We start from the raw sequence: 17,874 nt of genomic DNA, 5'->3' as shown, positions 1-17,874 counted from the left end.
AGGAGAATTGATTCTCTTTCACAACCCCTCCAGTCTTGCTCGGAAGGTCGGGTGAAACTTTCAGAGAAGATTTTGGTGTGCGGAGGATTCCGTTATCTCTAATAATGAGGGATTTAAAGAAAAATGGTTGGGAACGTTCTTTGAGTTTAATGTATTGCTTCTTTTGCAGCATCTCTGGCCACTATTAAATTGCCAAAGAGGGAGGAAATACCTCCCCAAAAGAGCTGACAAATAAGGGCATAAGCCAGTTTATCAGTAGAGTTGCCAGTTTAGAAGTAACGGCTGTAGTTTCACTTGAAATGCAGTCCATCTCCCCCTAGTGGAGAAGACTGTGGCCAGATAGCCTGTGTGATTTCCACTCAAGTCTGTTGTCCAGGCGCTTGCACTGATGGGCAGCTTCAAGGCCCATCTGATCGTTCTTTTACCTTTCAGGTTGGGGACACACTTCATAGGCTTCAAACTACCTTCAGCTTTTCCCCAAGGAATTAGTTGTGGGTTTCTTTGGGAGGAAAAGCTCCACCAGAAACACGGCAGGAGATCCTATGACTTGTGAGTCTGAATGAAGATAATGCAGAGGGAATTTTGAGGTTTGAAGCCCAACAGAATCAGGATGCTGTTCTTGTCAGTGATAATTTCCTGTGATAATAGCACGAGAGCTAGATGAAGTCATGAGAGGCCCTGGGGCTAGCAGCCTACAGTGACCTCTGCTGTGGCCCTTATACTGACCTCTCACATGACGTTTGTGCAAACACAGTCAAAAAACATAGGACAATGCAACATATTTCACTACATATTTTAGTGACAATCACCTTTCATGCTTTCTTGGAAGCAAAAGACCAGCTTCTCTTTCATGGTGGATGACATAACACAAGTTTCCCCTTCTATGGCATGTGCACGTGCATGCACATACTCTAGAGACACATACTGATTCACTTAGACACCAACCAAAGACAGCACACGCAAATACAGCTGGTGCTGGCCCAGGATATTTTGTGGTTTAAGGAAAGGCCTCTCATTTCTCAGTGGATGATCTGGGCCAGTTACTACCTCTCAGCCCAGCCTAACACACAGGGCTATTGGAAGATAAACTAGGAAAATCATTAGTTTGTGGAAAACAGGCAAAACATAGAGTACAACAATGTAAATAATTCTATACCTGAGAGCCATAATCTTACTGTAAGACTGTAAGAGCCATAGTAAATCCCCCTAGCCTGTAAATTCTGTGCATCTGTGCATTGCACTAGTATTGTGCATCCCTTTACATGCACATACAGTCGAGACAAGTTTTCCAGTTGGAAATTTATCTTATGGAGACACTGGGAGGAAGCCTGAAGACTGGCACTAAACATTCAAGATATGAAAATATCTTCTTGCTTCTCATATGCCCTACCCATATACCTGAAAATCAACTCAAACAAACCAATATTCTACTTACAAATCAATTTTAATACATCGAATCATTCCACATATGCTCAAGTCACAAATCAGTTTTAAAACTGATGTAATTTAAATTAACTCTGATCTGGAAAAATAGCCGTCTGGAGGCCACGTGCTGCCCCACCCTGGTAGAGACCTTTGCCTGTCCTCCACTATGATTTAGAAATCATGAATGGACTGTAAAATTAAAGCTGCATGTCTGCAGTATGCCACTAAACATGCTGTAAAGCAGGAAGAGGAAAACTTTGGGGGTCACAGGGACATCTGGCCATTTGAGAAGCCTGCCCAGGCCACCATCTCAAAAAGGAAGGTGTCATGGCAAGGGGCAAAAAGAAATCGAAAGCTGAATTCAAAGGTAGAGTCCAATCCCCAACTGAGGAAAAGGTGAGCACAGGATGTTTGAGCTTGTCGATGTTCACTGGATGCTTCCATAAAGCACGTTCTACCTCATTCACACCTTTTTCCCCCCAAATGTAAAAAACAATAACAAAAAAAACCCCCAATCCAAATACTTTTAAAATCAGGAGCACACTCATTTTCCCCAATAGGCTACAATGTGTGAGTGCACATTTTCAAACTATCTCTACTTTAGAAAGTTGCCTTAAGTCAGGCTAGCTAAAGAGCAGTGGGTGGTTGGGTGGGAATGCCCCATCACCTGCTGACAAAATAACAGATTTGGGTTCTTCTTTCTTCTTTTGTTTAGCCAGGAACTACTGCTTGAGATGCTCAGCAGGCCAGCTCTGCTTTCACTTTTAGGAAATTGGCAAAAACAGTTCTGTTCCAGCAGGTGGCGAGGAGGGCTTACAGAATGTTAATATAAGACTTCTGTTTGCTGCTGTATTGCTTTGTTTATGCTTTCTGAGTTTTAGATTTTTAAATTTTGACAGTTACACTTCTTAGTGTGTGTTAACCTATTTGTATTGTTATGAGCCACCTTAAGGGCTCAGTGAACCACGTGGTGGGAAAAACGTTTCTAAAATAAATACTAATATAATTGTTCATAGCAGCAATGGCCTGGGTTTTATTGGCATCTCCTCCTAGAGTAGCAATCCAAAAGAAATCCTGAGGAAGGGCTATTATTTTGGGATTTCAGAAAACACAGCTGTTTTGGGTGTATTCTCAATATTTGGGCGTATTAAACTGTCTGGAAATGTCATGACATTTTTAGAAGTCCCATGTGTAGAATAACACTTAGGCCCCGAGGCTTATGCGAATGGGGCGGCATATAAGAATTCCAAATAATAAATAAATAAATAGACAGATAGACAGACAGATTGGGGATTCTTGATTTCAGAAATACTATACGGGCTTTGAGTAGATTTAATAGTTATCACGCTCATTTAATTTTTGTGTAGCTTTTCCACAGAATGGTTCAAGGTGGCTAACCATACAGTAGTCATAGAAAGAGCAAGAAAGCATACCGGGGCATCAATTATGCAGTGTGGTGCATTGGTAAGAGCATGGGACTGGAGATCTGGGTTCTAGCCCCCATTCGGCCATGAACTCGCTAGGTAGCTTTGCACCACTCCCAGACTCTCATTCTAATCTGCCTCACAGGGTTGTTGTTTGGGGGATAAAAATGAGAGGTGGATTATGAAAGCTGTCATCATTTCCTTGCAAGAGGAAAACAGATGAGCTAGAACAAATACAAATAAATAAGTGATGGTACATGATTGCAACAATAAAGAAACAAAGGAATCCCTTTCTCTAATATTAACAGCACATTTCAAGCTCCCACTAAATAGGCAGGATCAACCATTACAGCACAATCTCAGTTATTATTTATCAGTAATGAATAAGCCAGAGCCAAACATGCTAACCCTTGAGGTATTAATATGCACTATATCCTGCAAGCAGGTATATTAGGAGAACACTGAGTAGAAAAGAACCAGATTTCCTACAGTCCCACTAGCTGAGCTCTCAAGCTCCACTTTCACTTTATGGTCCATTTTTAAGAGCTCTGACAGAGACACGGATAGTGGTGATTAAGTCTCTTCCTCCATGCTCAGGTTGTTTCTGCTGCTTCAGGTTCTGGAATGCAACCATGTACTTTACAAGAGGAATGGGAACATGTGCCTCCCCAGATGTTTGACTGGAGCTCTTTTCATTGCTTCCCACTCACTGCCTGTGCTGAATAGGGCTGATGGAATTTGCAGGCCAAGAACATCTGGAGGAGTACACATCCTCCGCCCATATACTGGAAATGGGATTGGACCACAAGAAATGGTCACTTCAGCCAGGGCCGGAGGATCACCTGATCAGATGCAAGTCAGAATCTCATTTTCTTCCCTTGTTTCTTTACCATGTCTTCAGCACGATTCCATCAGTCTATAAAGACATGCCCACATGCTCCATTAGTTTTTACAGCTGGAGTTTTGGGGAAAAGTAATTACAGTGAGTAACAGGGCAGTCTTTTTCAAGGTTCAGTTCTTCTGACAAGTGGAGTAGATGTTTGAAACAGTCAAATGAATTCTCCTGAATCTTGCAATTATTCTTTCAACTTTGGCAGAAAAAATGAAAAAAGAAATTAAAAAACCCCCTGAAATTTGTGTAGTCAGTCACAGTATCTTACAAAGAGCATTGTGAACACCTGTCCCACAAATAATTCTGGAAATTGCTGTTCCAGAGTGAAAATGTAATAGAAAGCCAATTAAATAATCGAACAATATGTGATATATCTGTGGAAGTTTTTAATGTATATATAAAGAAGTCTGACAGCAAAGATTTCAGAGATTAATAAGAGAGAAGATAAAGTAATTTACTGTCTCACTAACATGTTTTTGGAACAGAATCTTAGCATGATTTTAATTATGTTTGCTCAAAAGCAAATCCCAGCCAACTCAGCATGGGTTATTTTCCAGGAAAGAACAGTTACAGGGCTGCAGCTTCTGAATCAAAATCGTGGCAATTCCAAGTCCCATGTAGGCTATTTTCCCATTATTTCTACAGTGAAATGGGAAATGCTGCACAACGGAGTGAGGATTTGCAATGTCTTTTTAACATTTACTGACATACGTGTGCTGAGGTATGTTCCACAAAATCCAGCTGGAGTTCCTCTCTAATAAGTGTTAAGAACTAACACTTATAATAATACGTGTTAGTAGTAAGTCTAATGATAAGTAATAATAAGTTAGTAATAAGTCTTCTAAAAAGTCTTAAGAAGCTTAAGACAGGATTGCACTATTCAGACACTTCATACCCTGACAGTAAACAAGTTGATTTGTCTAAGGCCCATCACTCTGTGTTGGAAGGGAAGAGGCAAAATCAATGTCCCCGCACATTTCTGTAAAGTCTTCACACAAGACTCGGGTGTAGTTGTGGATCGGCTATGTCAGATTGTCCCTCAATTCAACTGGCTGCCAGTTCGAACATGAGGAAAGGCAAAAGGACCCAAGCGGAGGCCCTCCAGATGTTTAAACTTCAATTCCTGTCAGGTTGGGAGTTGTACACTAAAACATCTGGAGGGGACCAGGTTGGAGAAGACTGCCATAGGGTTTTCCTGGGAGAAGAAAGCCAGACATGCTTCCAGGTGTCCTGCCTTTTCTAAACCACCTTCAGATCCTATTGGATCTCCATCCCTGGAACTGATATCTTTTTCTACTCAAGGCATTTGTGGTGTGGCTTTATTTAGGCCCTCTCTGGGAGGTACCTTTAAAAGGAGTAAGGAAGGTGGCCACGAGGGGGAGGGCCTTCTTGGCCGTGGCACCCTGATCGGGGAACTGGTTTCTTAGGGAGATGTACCTGGTGCCAACTATACACACACACACACATATATACACATATATTCATATATTGGTTATCACTGTTTATGATGCTATATTTTGATAAATGTTTTAGATGTCTTCTTGATATCAGTGTATGTATATTATGTTCTATATGGTTTTTCATTTTTCTGTACACTGTTCTGACAGCTTTTTGCTAATTGAATGGTTTATAAAAGCCTTAAATAGATAAAATTGTATAGGCACACCCTAAAGATCACTGCTCCTTCTTAACATGATGAGGGGGTTTGAGAATGTCAAAGAAGCTGAAAGCAATTCTGCCAGGAGGCCAGATTTTGTCACTAAACTGGTCTCCTCACAAGGCCGCTCAGCTCTGAATGGCCAAAGTTGAGATGCCAGACTAAAGTTTCTTCAGGAGGAGTGGTCACATCAGCAGGAGAGAATGGAACTCTCTAATGGTTATACGGGCAGAGAACTCCTGAAGAGCTACTATTGGGCAGCAGAAGGTGACACTGGCAGAGAATCTTTCACAGACAATGGTGGTGATGCTCAAGTTATTCCTGGTTAGTTCTGTGCAGAAAAAGGCAGTGGTAAACCGATTCTGAATATTTCTTACATTGAAAACCCTATGATGAAACTGAAACTAGAGGTAGTGCCAGAAGATGAGACACCCTAGTGAAAGAACACAGGCCAGGTTCAAGCAGCAGTGTCACTAATGACAAAACCAGATCCAAGCCGAAAGAAAGTCTAGTGTCTGACATGCATGGAGGCAGAGAAATCCTGATGCTGCACAGCACATACCATTGAAATATGGAGTATGTGAAGCATGAAACAAGGCAAACTGGAAACCATGTTAACAAGGCATGGAACAATTAAACATCACAGTATTCTAAGTAAACTAACTAAAGTAGACTGGAATGCGACATTTTCAGTCAGAAAACACAAAATATTTTATCCTGGAAAGGAAAAGCGCTGAAGAAATGGAGTGGCTCGAATGCAGAGTATTGGAAAGTGTGGTGGCCTCCCAACTCCAGAGGTTCCTTGATGAGATGGAGTATCCGGATCCATTGCAGGTTGGCTTCAGACCTGGTTATGGGACAGAAACAGCTTGAGTTGCCTTGGAGGATGAGCTGTGCTGGAGCTCGATACGCAGGGAATGTGTCCCTGTTGGTTCTGCTGGTTTTCGATATCCTTAATCACGGTATCCTTCTTAGCTGGCTTGCTGGGATGGGAATTGGAGGGATGCACTCGCAGTGGCTCCATTCTTTCCTGGAGGGGCGGACCCAGAGGGTGGTGCTGTAGGTACTTCTGTTCAACTCCCTAGCCACTGGCCTGTGGAGTTCTTCAGGGTTCTGTCCTGTCTTCCATGCTGTTTCACATATGCATGATTCAGTGTCACCAGTATACTGATGACACCCAACTCTATTGCTCCTTTTCATCTCACTTCAGGGAAGCAATGTCAGTCCTAAATCAGAGTCTGTCGGCAGTATTGGACTGGATGGGGACAAACAAACTGAATCTTAAGCCAAAACAGACAGAAGTGCTCTGGTTGGTCCAAAGGTGGATCAAAGAATAGGGATTCAACCTGTGCTGGATGAGATTACATTCCCCCTAAAGACATAGGTCTACAGCTTGGGTGTACTTCTGGATTCCACTCTGAGCCTGGGTGCCCAGGTCCCAGCAGTGGCCAGAAGTTCATTTGCACAGTTAAAACTATTGTGCCTCAAGCTGTCTGATTTGGCCATGGTAGCAGATGCCTTAGTTGTATCCTATCTGGATTCCTGCAACATGTTCTGTGTGGGGCTACCTCTGAAGAGTGTTTGGCAGCTGGTTCAGAGGGCTGCTGCCAGACTGCAGACTGGTGCTGGCTACAGGGAGCACACAACATCTCTGTGCAAACAGCATCACTGGCTCCCAGTCTGTTTCTGGGCACAGTTCTGGTGATGACCTGTACCGCTCAGGTCCCAACTATATGAAAGACCATATTCTTCAATTTAAGGGCTTCTGGGCAGGCCCTTCTCTTGGCCCCATCACCCTCACAGGCACACTTGGTGGGAATGTGGAAGAGGACCTTCTTGGTGGCTGCCCCAGGGATCTTCCCAGGGAAAGTTACATGAGCTCAATCATGAATTCAAAGGGGAGACAGCAGTCAAGCAATTAGGAGAAGGCTGAGGCTTGGAAGGGCAGCATGAAGGAACTAGAAAAGATCGTTTGTAAGGCCATTTTAGTGGAGACCAAGGTCAAGATCGTCCAAACTATTGTACTTCCGATCACAATGTATGGGTGCAAAAGCTGGACAGTGAAGAAAGCTGACAGGAAGAAAATTGATGAGTTTGAAACATGGTGCTGGAGGAGAGCTTTGCAAATACCCTGAACTGACTGAAGGGGTTAGGCTTAGGATACCAATAAAGGTGTCATAAATCAGAAGTAACCAGAACTTCCCCTGGAAACAAAAGCAAAGAAACTGGAGATATTGTACTTTGGAGACATCATGAGAAGGCACAACTTGCTGGAGAAAATAGTAGTGCTAGGGAGAGTTGAAGGCAGAAGAGGAAGACCAAATATGAAGTGGCTTGATTACATTAAGGAAGCCACAGCCGACCGTTTACAAGAGCAAGGCTGCCAAGGACAGGATATTTTGGATAGTGTTCATTCCTAGGGTTGCCATAAGTCAGACAATTTGACAGCACGTAACAACAACAAAGACCACAGGATAGTGTCTTTTGGCAGCCAGGAAGAATCAAAGCATTTGTTTTAGCATTAAGCAGCAGCAAACAACTCTTCCTAAACTATCTCTAAATGTCCTACAGAATGAGAAGGCCTTGATTGCACTTTTCTATCTAAAAAGAAAAAGAAAAGCAAAAAAAAAAAAATCTCCTTGGAGGAACATACTTGAATCACATGTTATTTTGTGATCAGGATGAACACTTTCAGCCTTCAGTGTCCTATTTTGACTTCGAATGTACAGATGATTTAAATAAGCATGTTTTGTTCAGTACAAAAGGAACAACAGTCATTATTCTTGCGTAGATTAAAACATCCCTGGCAAGTGGTTTCTATCTCCCCACTGAGAATGACCATGACAAATGCAGCCTCAATCTACAGTAATATCTTTTATGCACAGCCCGGGGCACGGTATTTTGCCTTTTGGAGCGTCATATTCAATTCATGCAAAGCAGTTATAGCAGCTGTTTGGCTGTAGCATAGGAGAAGAAAGATGACAGGAAAATCATTAGTTGTGTTCCAGTCTTCTTCCTGCATGTATTTGCTCACAGCCCATATTCCATCTCAGCACTCCTTTTCCTTTGACATTGGCCAAGATGTGTCATTTTTGGTAATGGTGGGGTCATTTTGTGTGCATCTGTTTTAAAAAGAAGGGCATTAGTTGTTGGTTTGTATCTGCACCCTACAAAATACTCAAGAATGCATGTCTGATGTAGCATTTTAACTTATGCTGGCTGCACTGATTACACAACAGCATATTGTAGCCATGTTATGAATAAACAGAGATCACTAAAATAGAAACAAATATTTAGAACTAAACAGAGATAGAACTAAATAGAAATAGAACTAAAGCAGAGCACTAAAATGAACTCTTCTTAAAATAAATGCCATCTGCTTTTTCCATTTGAGCTCTTTAGCAAGACCAAATTGAATGTTCTGTAAGGTACCTGTATCCTTTCTCCTGTGGGTGAGAAAAGCAGCTGAAAAATAACATGAGGGGGAAAGTTTAAGCAGCCTCTCCTCACCCTCCTTTGCAAAGAATAACAACTTGCCCAGTCTGTCCGGGTTAAAGAGGAGAAAAACGTCACAGGAAGTCTGGGCAATATCTGGTCAGATACAGCAGCCTTTGGTCTTTCAGATTTGTTGGATTCCAGCTCCCGTAGGCGCTAGCCAACTTGGCCAGTGGTTAGGGGTGATGGGAGCTGTAGTCCAACATCTAAAAGGCCGCAGCTCTCACAACCCCCTGACTCTCTGCTGCATCTAATTATGCCAGAATTTGTATGCTGCTTTTCAAAAACACCCAAAGCAGTTAATGATGTTCATGCAATTTTGAAGTGAAATCTGCAGCTAAAACAGTTGAAATCGCAATAAAATGTAGAATCAGTAATGTGTGAAACTCTGGCCTGAATCCATTATGCCAGACTTCCCCAGCCTGTTGCCCTTCAGTTGGGCTACAATTCCTGGCATTCCTGGCCATTCTGTCTGGAGCTAATGGGAGTTTATTAACCATTATTCATTGTGTGTGTGTGTGTGTGTGTGTGTGTGTGTGTGTGTGTAATCCTGCCAACTGCTTGCTGTATGTCACAAGTTCACCCAAATCTTTTATCCTGTGTGGCTCCAAAAACATAAGTTGCTTCAGAAAATGCAGAAAAAATATTGAAATATATAACCAGACCCTACTGAACAGAAACAAATGGTGACATGAACTTAACAGCAGTACAATTCTTATTGCCTGTGTTAGACTACACACACAAATGAAAAGGTTGCACAGAGTCTCTGCAGGTGAATTCAGGAAAGAAAGCCAAAACCCAAAGAGAATTCAGAGTCATCCACTCCAGATTTCTTCCTTCCAAGGAACTTGAGGCAGCTTACATAGGTCTCCTCCTTCTTTCAGTCTTATCTGTACAATAACAACCCTGTGAGGTAGGTTGGGCTCAAAGTCGGTGACTTACCACCCAAAGTCACCCAGTGAGCTCCATGGCTGAGAGGGGACTAGAACCTGGAGCTCCTCAGTTCCATGCTCTAAGCCATTACACCACACGGGCTCTCTAAGCTGATGTCCAAAACATCTAGTGGACACCAGGTCGGAGAAGGCTGCCCTAGTCAGTCTCTTTTCAAGCAGGTACTCGTGTATGTGGTTTATAGGTTTCATATCCAGAGTAATGTGTTTAGTGTGTGCTAGAAAGCAACCTGAATGTTGGTTAATGATGACTGGCTAATACCTGTGGTACACAGGTGGTTCCATATGGCTTGGAAAATGAGAATGACTTGTGCCTTCAGCTACCAGGAATAGAGACTTTTGTTTGAATAATTGAAATTATTAAATTTCCATTATTTACCAAATAAGTATAATTGACGTAGTGTGGAGCATGCAGTGAGGACATCTCATTGGACATCTTTCTGGTACAGTTTTGCTACATGTGCAAAACTGACTGGGGGAAAGCTACCCAGGTCAGTGATACGGTGATTTGTCCTTTCCTTGGTTTCGACACAGGTGTCTCAGCAGTTCCTTGCCATGTTTTAACTCAGAAATGGCTTATACATAGCACTCTTGTATAGAACCTAGTTGTCTTTAATTGCATTGCATGATAGCCACAATACCATGGAGAATTGCTTTACCACATGCAGATGTTGATTTTTATCATTTTGGACTCCCAACACATTTCATTTTAGAAAGTTTATTTTTTAAAAAAAATGTTTTTGTTTCTTTCATTTGTTTACTTCACTTATATTTTATTTTTCAGGCTGTTTGTATTGATCATCATATCCCACTTCATCCAGCTAAAACCATTACAGAGGTAATAGGAGTTAGATGTGCAATAATTCATGATGGGATTAGCCAATGAACAGACTACCCTAGTTTAAATTACTCCTCTACCTTATGATTAAAACATTATTATTGTGTCAGTTCAACAATTAAAATGGGAACAATTACTTTGCTAAGTGGGTCACACTGCCATCACCCCTTTTATGTACTTAACTCTCCTCACCTTTTCTGGTCCTTTTCAGTTGACAGGAAGGCAAATAACAGCCGGCACCTGTGTGCAAATTAGCTGAAATGTCTTCTTGTCTTGTCCTCCCTGTGGCCAGTAAGAATGGACAAGGCCAGACTACGCAGATTGGATAGTTGTGATTGCACACTTCTATATCTCTGAAAGACTAACAGAAATAATAATAAAATACACAATGCTCAGGTGTCAGAATGAAGTCCTCCAAAAAACCTCTTTTGAGACTCTTTCCCCCCCAAAACCATTCATGATGAAGAGGCGTAGTGACAGGAGCAGAGCTGGGGAGGGAAGATGTTCTGCCATGAGGGACCTTTGGCGGACACAAGAGCAATGAGCTGGCAGGGCAGCAAACCACATTGAGTTTGATGAGGGACCCTGCAGGTTGCACAGCAAACAGACAACCTGCCATGAATTAATCACACAGTGGGTTAGCATGATGTGCAAACCTACCCAGAAGCCCCTTGTGTGGATTCAGCATTTTCTTTCTTTATGCATTCTTCCTGGTTCAGAGTATGAGGTTTATTGCCCTTGCACTCTGGTTTTTTTGTTTTGTTTTGTTTTGTTTTGTTTTGTTTTGTTTTGTTTTGTTTTTTTGCTGTTTGTATGATTAGGGAACACCATATATTGATCATATAGTCTCAATAATGGAAAGCAGCATTAAAAAGTAAAAGCTTGTTTTGCAAGCTGGCATAACAGTAAGGTATAGTTAACAGATGTGAAAGTGTGGTCTTCCAGATATTGTTGGGCTGCAGCTACCACCATCCCCAGCAAGCACTGCTGAGGATGGGATATGCAGTAAACACATCTGGAAGGGATCAGTTTTATGGACACTTGCTATATACCAACGGCCTAGTGGATGGAAGGGAGAGAATACACTGTGGAGGCATCAATTCTAATGCAGCAACCTCTTAAAGGTATAGAACCTTTGAAAGACATGCAGGGAGCTGTCATACTGAGCAGCTCCATCCATTTCCATCTCCACGCACATTCAAAAATCAAATCCCTCTCTCGACAGAAACTGGGAAGTTCAGGAGACCAACATCTTCCTATGAGTACCCATAGGACTCTCATCTGGTACAATAGCCACAAGTTCCTAGGAGAAACATAGCTACCAATGTAGGGCGATGTTTATAATACCCATTACACTGTCAAAACCTAGTTTAATAAGTCTTCAAATATTAGTGAAGTAATGCTAGTATCATTACTGCATACTAGTGGGTGCTATTTTGTCTTTCAAGGGATCATGAAAGCATAAAATACCTTTACTACCTTCTTTCCTCCTTCTTCATCCTTCTTAAGGTTCCATCAGAAAAAATCCTCCGTGCTGGAAAGGTACTACGGAATGCAATTCTCTCCAGAGCACCTCATATGATAAGAGACCGCAAATATCATCTGAAAACATACAGGTACTTGCAAGCTGATTGGATAAGGAAACAAATACATCCCCTTCATTTTGTGAACATCATCTTGTGACTTTTATTTATAGTTTGCTATCTTCTGAGGTTTCAAGATACCAGAATTTGCTTGGGGTAATTGGAACACACCCTAAGCCAGCAGAAATTTGTGGCTCTTGGTATGCTTAATTCTAGCCTCATTAAGGAGCTAATGCTGCATGTGCAGGCCAAGCATTTTGATTCGAACAAGAAATAGGCCACATGGAATGCCAGACAGGTAAGTTTACCTTCCACACTCTGTGTCCTGTTTAAATTGTCATGGATTTTAGCCTCAGACCTCATGGGCAACTCATGGTCCTTGCCTGCTCTTCATGAAGACTGGAAACTCCACTCACATTCCCCTGCTGCCTAGTTGATCAGCCATGAGCTGAATGGTGGAAAACAGTTTGCTGCTCCAGTGCTACTAATAGAAATCACTGGCAGATTCTGCTGCACTGCTCTTCTAATGTTGTTCCAGTGCCGCTAACAGAAACGACCTGGCCAAGTAGGAGGGAAGCTTTAATCTGGCCCTCCACCCCAACAGCCCTGATTGCTCACTGAGGAAAATGGATGTTTGAATGGTTGCATATGCTCAGAGTGTCGGTATATGCAAGGTTCCAGATGAATGTGTGTATGTGTATGAATGAGGGTATACTCATACCTAGGAGTAATTCTCATTGAACTCAGTGGGACTGGCTTCTGAGTAGACACAGATAGGAATGCACTCAGGGTCAGTGTTACTGTATTTTATTCTGTTAGTAGGTACAGATTTCTGCGTATTATTGTTCATTGTGTTATCCAACCTGCTGGTGGCAGCACTGCCTTGTTAAAATGAGTTATCTGTGTGATTTGGGCAGGATAAGAAACTAAAGCTAGGAAACTTACCTATGTTTTTTTCTTTCTCCCATAATAGCCATGAGCTGCAGCCTTGCAAGGAACTGATTCTCACTGGGAACTAAGGTTGCCCTGCTAATTTTAGTAGGAACTAAGTTCAGCTAACATCCAGGCTACTTTCCTATGCTCGGTTCCCTGAGAGTGAGTCCCAATAAGATTGTGCTGTCAGAGACCATTGTTACAAGTGCTTAAATGAGGAAAGTAATTACAGCTGGCTGTTTGGGTCAGAAAGGAGTAACAAGGACAGAGTGTGTTTGTGAGATTGCTGCAGTTAAACATAAGCATAACAGATAGATCTAAATGTTGCCCTATTCCTGAAGAATCTGTATTAACACAGCCAAAACAAGTCCAGGAGCAGATTGTGGTAGTGACCATGAACTTTTATTATCAAAAATCAGAGTACAGCTAAAAAAAAGATCACTAACAGTAGCATAGTCTCATAATGCAACTTAAATAGCAATTTTAGGAGTTTAAAGTCCGCATAAAGAAAAGATTTGCACCACCAAACTCAATTTACCATGAACCCAGAAAAAATGTGGACTGAAAAGCAGAGGCATTTTTAGGGAAGAATGCAAAACGGCAATTCTTGAAAAAAAAGAAAAGGAAACTACATGGATGAGGTAACAGAAATAAGAACAGAACCCTGAACTCAACTTTCAGTGACTATCATGTAGAGACAAAAAGAACTATTACAATGACTAATGCAAAGAAATAGTAGAGAACAACAAATGAGGGGGGAAAACAAGGGACTTCTTCCAGAAGATCCAAGAAATCCAAGGGCAGTTCAAACCTAGATTAGGAATGCTAAAAGACAAACAGAGGAACATACCATTGGACCAAAAGAAAATAAAGAGAAGATGGAAACAATATACAGGAGAATTACACAGAAGAGGTGAAATCCTCACAGGACTATACTTTGAAGTATAGTCCTGTGAGGAAGAACCTACAATATCAGAAGGTGAAGTGAAAATGGTTCAGAATACACTTGGAAGAAATAAAGCACCTGGAGTATCTCAGGTTCCGATAGAACTGTCCCAAGCTACAGAGGTTGGATCGGTCCAAATCTTAATAAGAATATGCTAACACATATGGAAAATAAATAGTATCCCACAGACTGGAAACGTAACAGTATACATTCCAATGTCCAGGGAAGGAGCTGATAAGGAGTGCAGCAGCTACAGGACCATTGCACTAATTTCCCGTGCAAGCAAAGTGATGTTCAGGAGGGTGCAACAAAGAATTTTAGCCTATGTGGAGCAAGAAATCCCTGATGCACAGGCTAGATTCCAAAAAAGGAAGAAGCTCTCAAGTCCATATCAAAAGTGTATGTTGGCTACTGAAGTGCACCAAAGAATTTCAGATCGATCTATGCCTTATAGCCTATAACAAAGCTTTTGAATGGTTGGCTCATGAGGAGCTATGGATGATTCTGAAAGAATTGGGTGTGCCTCAGGATTTGTTTGTCCCGATGCATAACCTGTATTTTGGACAAGAAGCTCTTGTTAGCATGCAATCTGGAGAAACAGAATGGTTTCCTATAGACAAAGGCATCAGGCAAGGGTGTATTTTATCTTCCTATCTGTACAGGCTGTATTCAAAACATAGCAGAATGAAAGCTGGATTAAGATCAGAGGAAGAAGGAGTGAAAGTTAGTGGAAGATACAGCAATATTTTAAGATAACAGATGATACTGTATTACTGGCAGAAATTGAAGGGATTGCTGATAAAAGTGGAAAAATGTGCAAAACCAGGACTGGGGCTGAACATTAAGAAACAAAAATCATAACTACATAAGAAGAATTACGGAGCTTTAAGGTCAACAGTAAAGAAATTGAATCTGTGAAATATTTTACATATCTTGGCTCAGTCCTCAATTCAAATGGAAACTGTAACCAAGAAATTTGAGGAAAGCGAGGCTGGCAAGGGCAATGATGAAGGAACTAGACAAGATCAGCAAGTGTAGCATATTTCACTGGAGACCAAGGCAAAACAGTCTATACTATTATGTTCCCAATCACTATGTATAGGTGTGAAGCCTGACAGTGAAGATAAAGGAAGAAAACTGATGCATTCAAAACATGGTGCAGGAGGAGAGCTTTGTGGCAGACAGGTGAACAAGTGGATCCTAGATCAAATCCTCGGAAGCAAAAAATGATGAAACTGAAACTTCTGGTACATCGTGAGAAGGCTGGACTCTCTGAAAAAGGCAATCATACTGAGGAGAGGCAAAAGAGGAAGAGAAAGACCAACTATGAGATGGAAATGGATCAGTTCCCTAGAGGAAGTCACAGCCTTGAATTCACCAAAGCTGAGCAGAGCTGTCAAGGCCTGGACATTTTGGAGGGCTTTCATTCATTTCATTCAGGTCACCATAACTTAGAGATGACTTGGTGGCACATAACAAAAACAATCCATACTGTGAAACTATGTGGACAACATAGATTGAAACCCTATGAAGTTTCCCTCATAAATACAGGCAAGTTCCTTTCAAAGCCACTGCTTTGCTTAGTTCTCCCATATCCGCTGAGCAAAGGATCCCAGTGCTGTTCTGCTATGCTAGTTCATAGTGCTGTTTCTACCAAAAAGGAAACAACATAGAGATTACATGAGGTGCAATTTTGTTAGTTTCTTTCTTTGTGGCAGAATATAAACCTGCAGAAAGCTTTAGCTTTAACTATTGGAATGAAGTCGTGCAGTATCAGACCCTTGCTGAATGAAGGCGCCACAGATTTTGGTTGGTGTTGGTAGATGCTAGCGATTACCTGTACTCACATATGAATGACATCCTCCTCCTGAGGCACATGAAGATAACCTGAGCAAGGAGAGAGATCAGCCATTCATGATACTTGGAAACCACAATGAGTCCTCTTCCAGTTTTCGGGAGGCTTTACAACAGTATATATATGAGCTATTGACCTTGTGCCATTCCTTGAAGACACTTTAGGAGAGTTAATGACCCTCATCAGCTACCAGAGGACCAAGGGGTGCAAGGAGACATTGTGCTGGTCTTGCAGACCCAGAAGGCCAGACTGTTTTTTCTTGTGAATCTGCTGGAACTGTGGAAAGAGATACAGAGGAAGGACCTGTAAAGTATGACACAAAATTAGCAAATGATCCACTCTGGATGGCAAGCCCAGAGGCAGTTATATGAGAAGGTTTCTCTCTGCTTCCAGATGTTTGCAAAATGAGAGGATTAGTGTGGCAAAGGAGAGTGGAATCTATTTCTCCAACCTGGCATTAAGTGACAGTGCCCTCCTTCTTCGTACATGGGGAATTTGTGAGATGGGAGAATGAAGGATCTTTCTTCTTGTTCCAGGGCTGGATGCGCACTGGCTGAGAAGTTATGCATGGTTGCCAGTGGCAACCTGGAGTCCATATATGTGGAATTCTGTATTTAGCATCTCTTTATAGCTGGCAAGCAGTTGAAATCAACAGAAGCAACAGCCCTTCTAGCTTGTTTGTGTTTATTTATGGGCATTCTGGGAACTAACATTACCTGATATTTTTACTAGAGTGATACACTTTTATAAAATACCCTCCCCTTCAGCTGTAAACAAGTCAGTATTAATTTCAGCATTGATCAATAAATAAATTTTAAAATATGTGTGCCATCATGCTTTCTGGGAAAAATATGAACATACTGTATTTTCATAGGTGGGGGTTTATCTTGGACTGAATGTGCATCAGATTTCTTACCATTTTGATGCATCCCTGAGTTAGTCATTCAGTTCCAAATGACTCTTATCAGCCATTCCAAACATAGCACCCCCCACCAGCACATAAATGTTGGACTGCAAGTGACATGATCCTCAGTTGACATGGCCAGTGGTTAGGTCTGCTTGAGGATGATGGTAGCCATAGTCCAGTTCCTCTGGATGGGAACCAGTTGGGAAAGACCCCCCTGTGTAGATATGCACTCCAGGAAGGCTTTCGTTTTGTAAGTGCGATGTTACGCTTCTGCTTCCCATCCTGTTTCAAAAGTCCGACAGGGCAGTGGAACTCCCCGGAGTGTGCTGGCTGTTGCTGCTTCTGCATCAGAACGCTGATCCCTCTCACAAACACAAAGCAGTCCTGTGTGCAGGGGAATCCTCTCTGCAGCCAGGAGCATATTGGTGCACGCTGAATGCCATCCGGATTTATTCTAGGTAGAGACTTGTGTCAGACTGACTCACTCTTGGAGTTACTTTCCCGTATGCCTGGCTGGCTTTTACATTATGTTCTCAAAATTGGCTGTTTCTGACAGTCTTTTGAGAGACTGCATTGAATAACTCGGTGTCATGCCTTCTACGATGAGGTCTGACTTGTCTAGCTGAGGCAAAGTTTCTTGCTGCCATTATCCCTGATAGGCGCTTCAAGCAGCTTCCCTTTCTTGACCTGGCTCTGTTTATGGTTACATCAAGTGCCATAGAAAATGCCATGCACTGAGAGTCACTGTGGCGAAATTAGAAGTAGTGTCTTTCTCCCCTTCTGCAGGCAGTGCTGTGTAGGGACAGAACTAGTAGACTGGATGATGCAGCAAGGTTCGTGTGTTCATGTGCGGACGCAGGCTGTGGGCATGTGGCAGGTGTTGCTGGAGGAAGGTGTTCTCAACCACGGTAAGAGGAAGCCCTTGCAGCTGCTGCTGATTTTGACACTGAATTCATATCCCATCGTTTT

General features: G+C 42.1%; 1 protein-coding gene across 1 annotated transcript in view; it reads left to right on the top strand.

The window, feature by feature from the left end:
- RAPGEF4 (Rap guanine nucleotide exchange factor 4) overlaps window positions 1-17,874 on the top strand; it is a 143,218-nt gene that overhangs the window by 66,492 nt on the left and 58,852 nt on the right. The window contains exons 4-5 of the mRNA XM_044417979.1: window positions 12,191-12,297; window positions 17,692-17,813. Coding sequence (XP_044273914.1) covers window positions 12,191-12,297; window positions 17,692-17,813 — 229 coding nt within the window. The remainder of the gene's footprint in view (window positions 1-12,190; window positions 12,298-17,691; window positions 17,814-17,874) is intronic.

Source organism: Varanus komodoensis, unplaced genomic scaffold, assembly GCF_004798865.1.
Source record: "Varanus komodoensis strain SLA01 unplaced genomic scaffold, ASM479886v1 scaffold9, whole genome shotgun sequence".
NCBI classification, from domain to species: Eukaryota; Metazoa; Chordata; class Lepidosauria; order Squamata; family Varanidae; genus Varanus; species Varanus komodoensis.
This window is presented reverse-complemented; position numbering and strand designations above follow the sequence as displayed.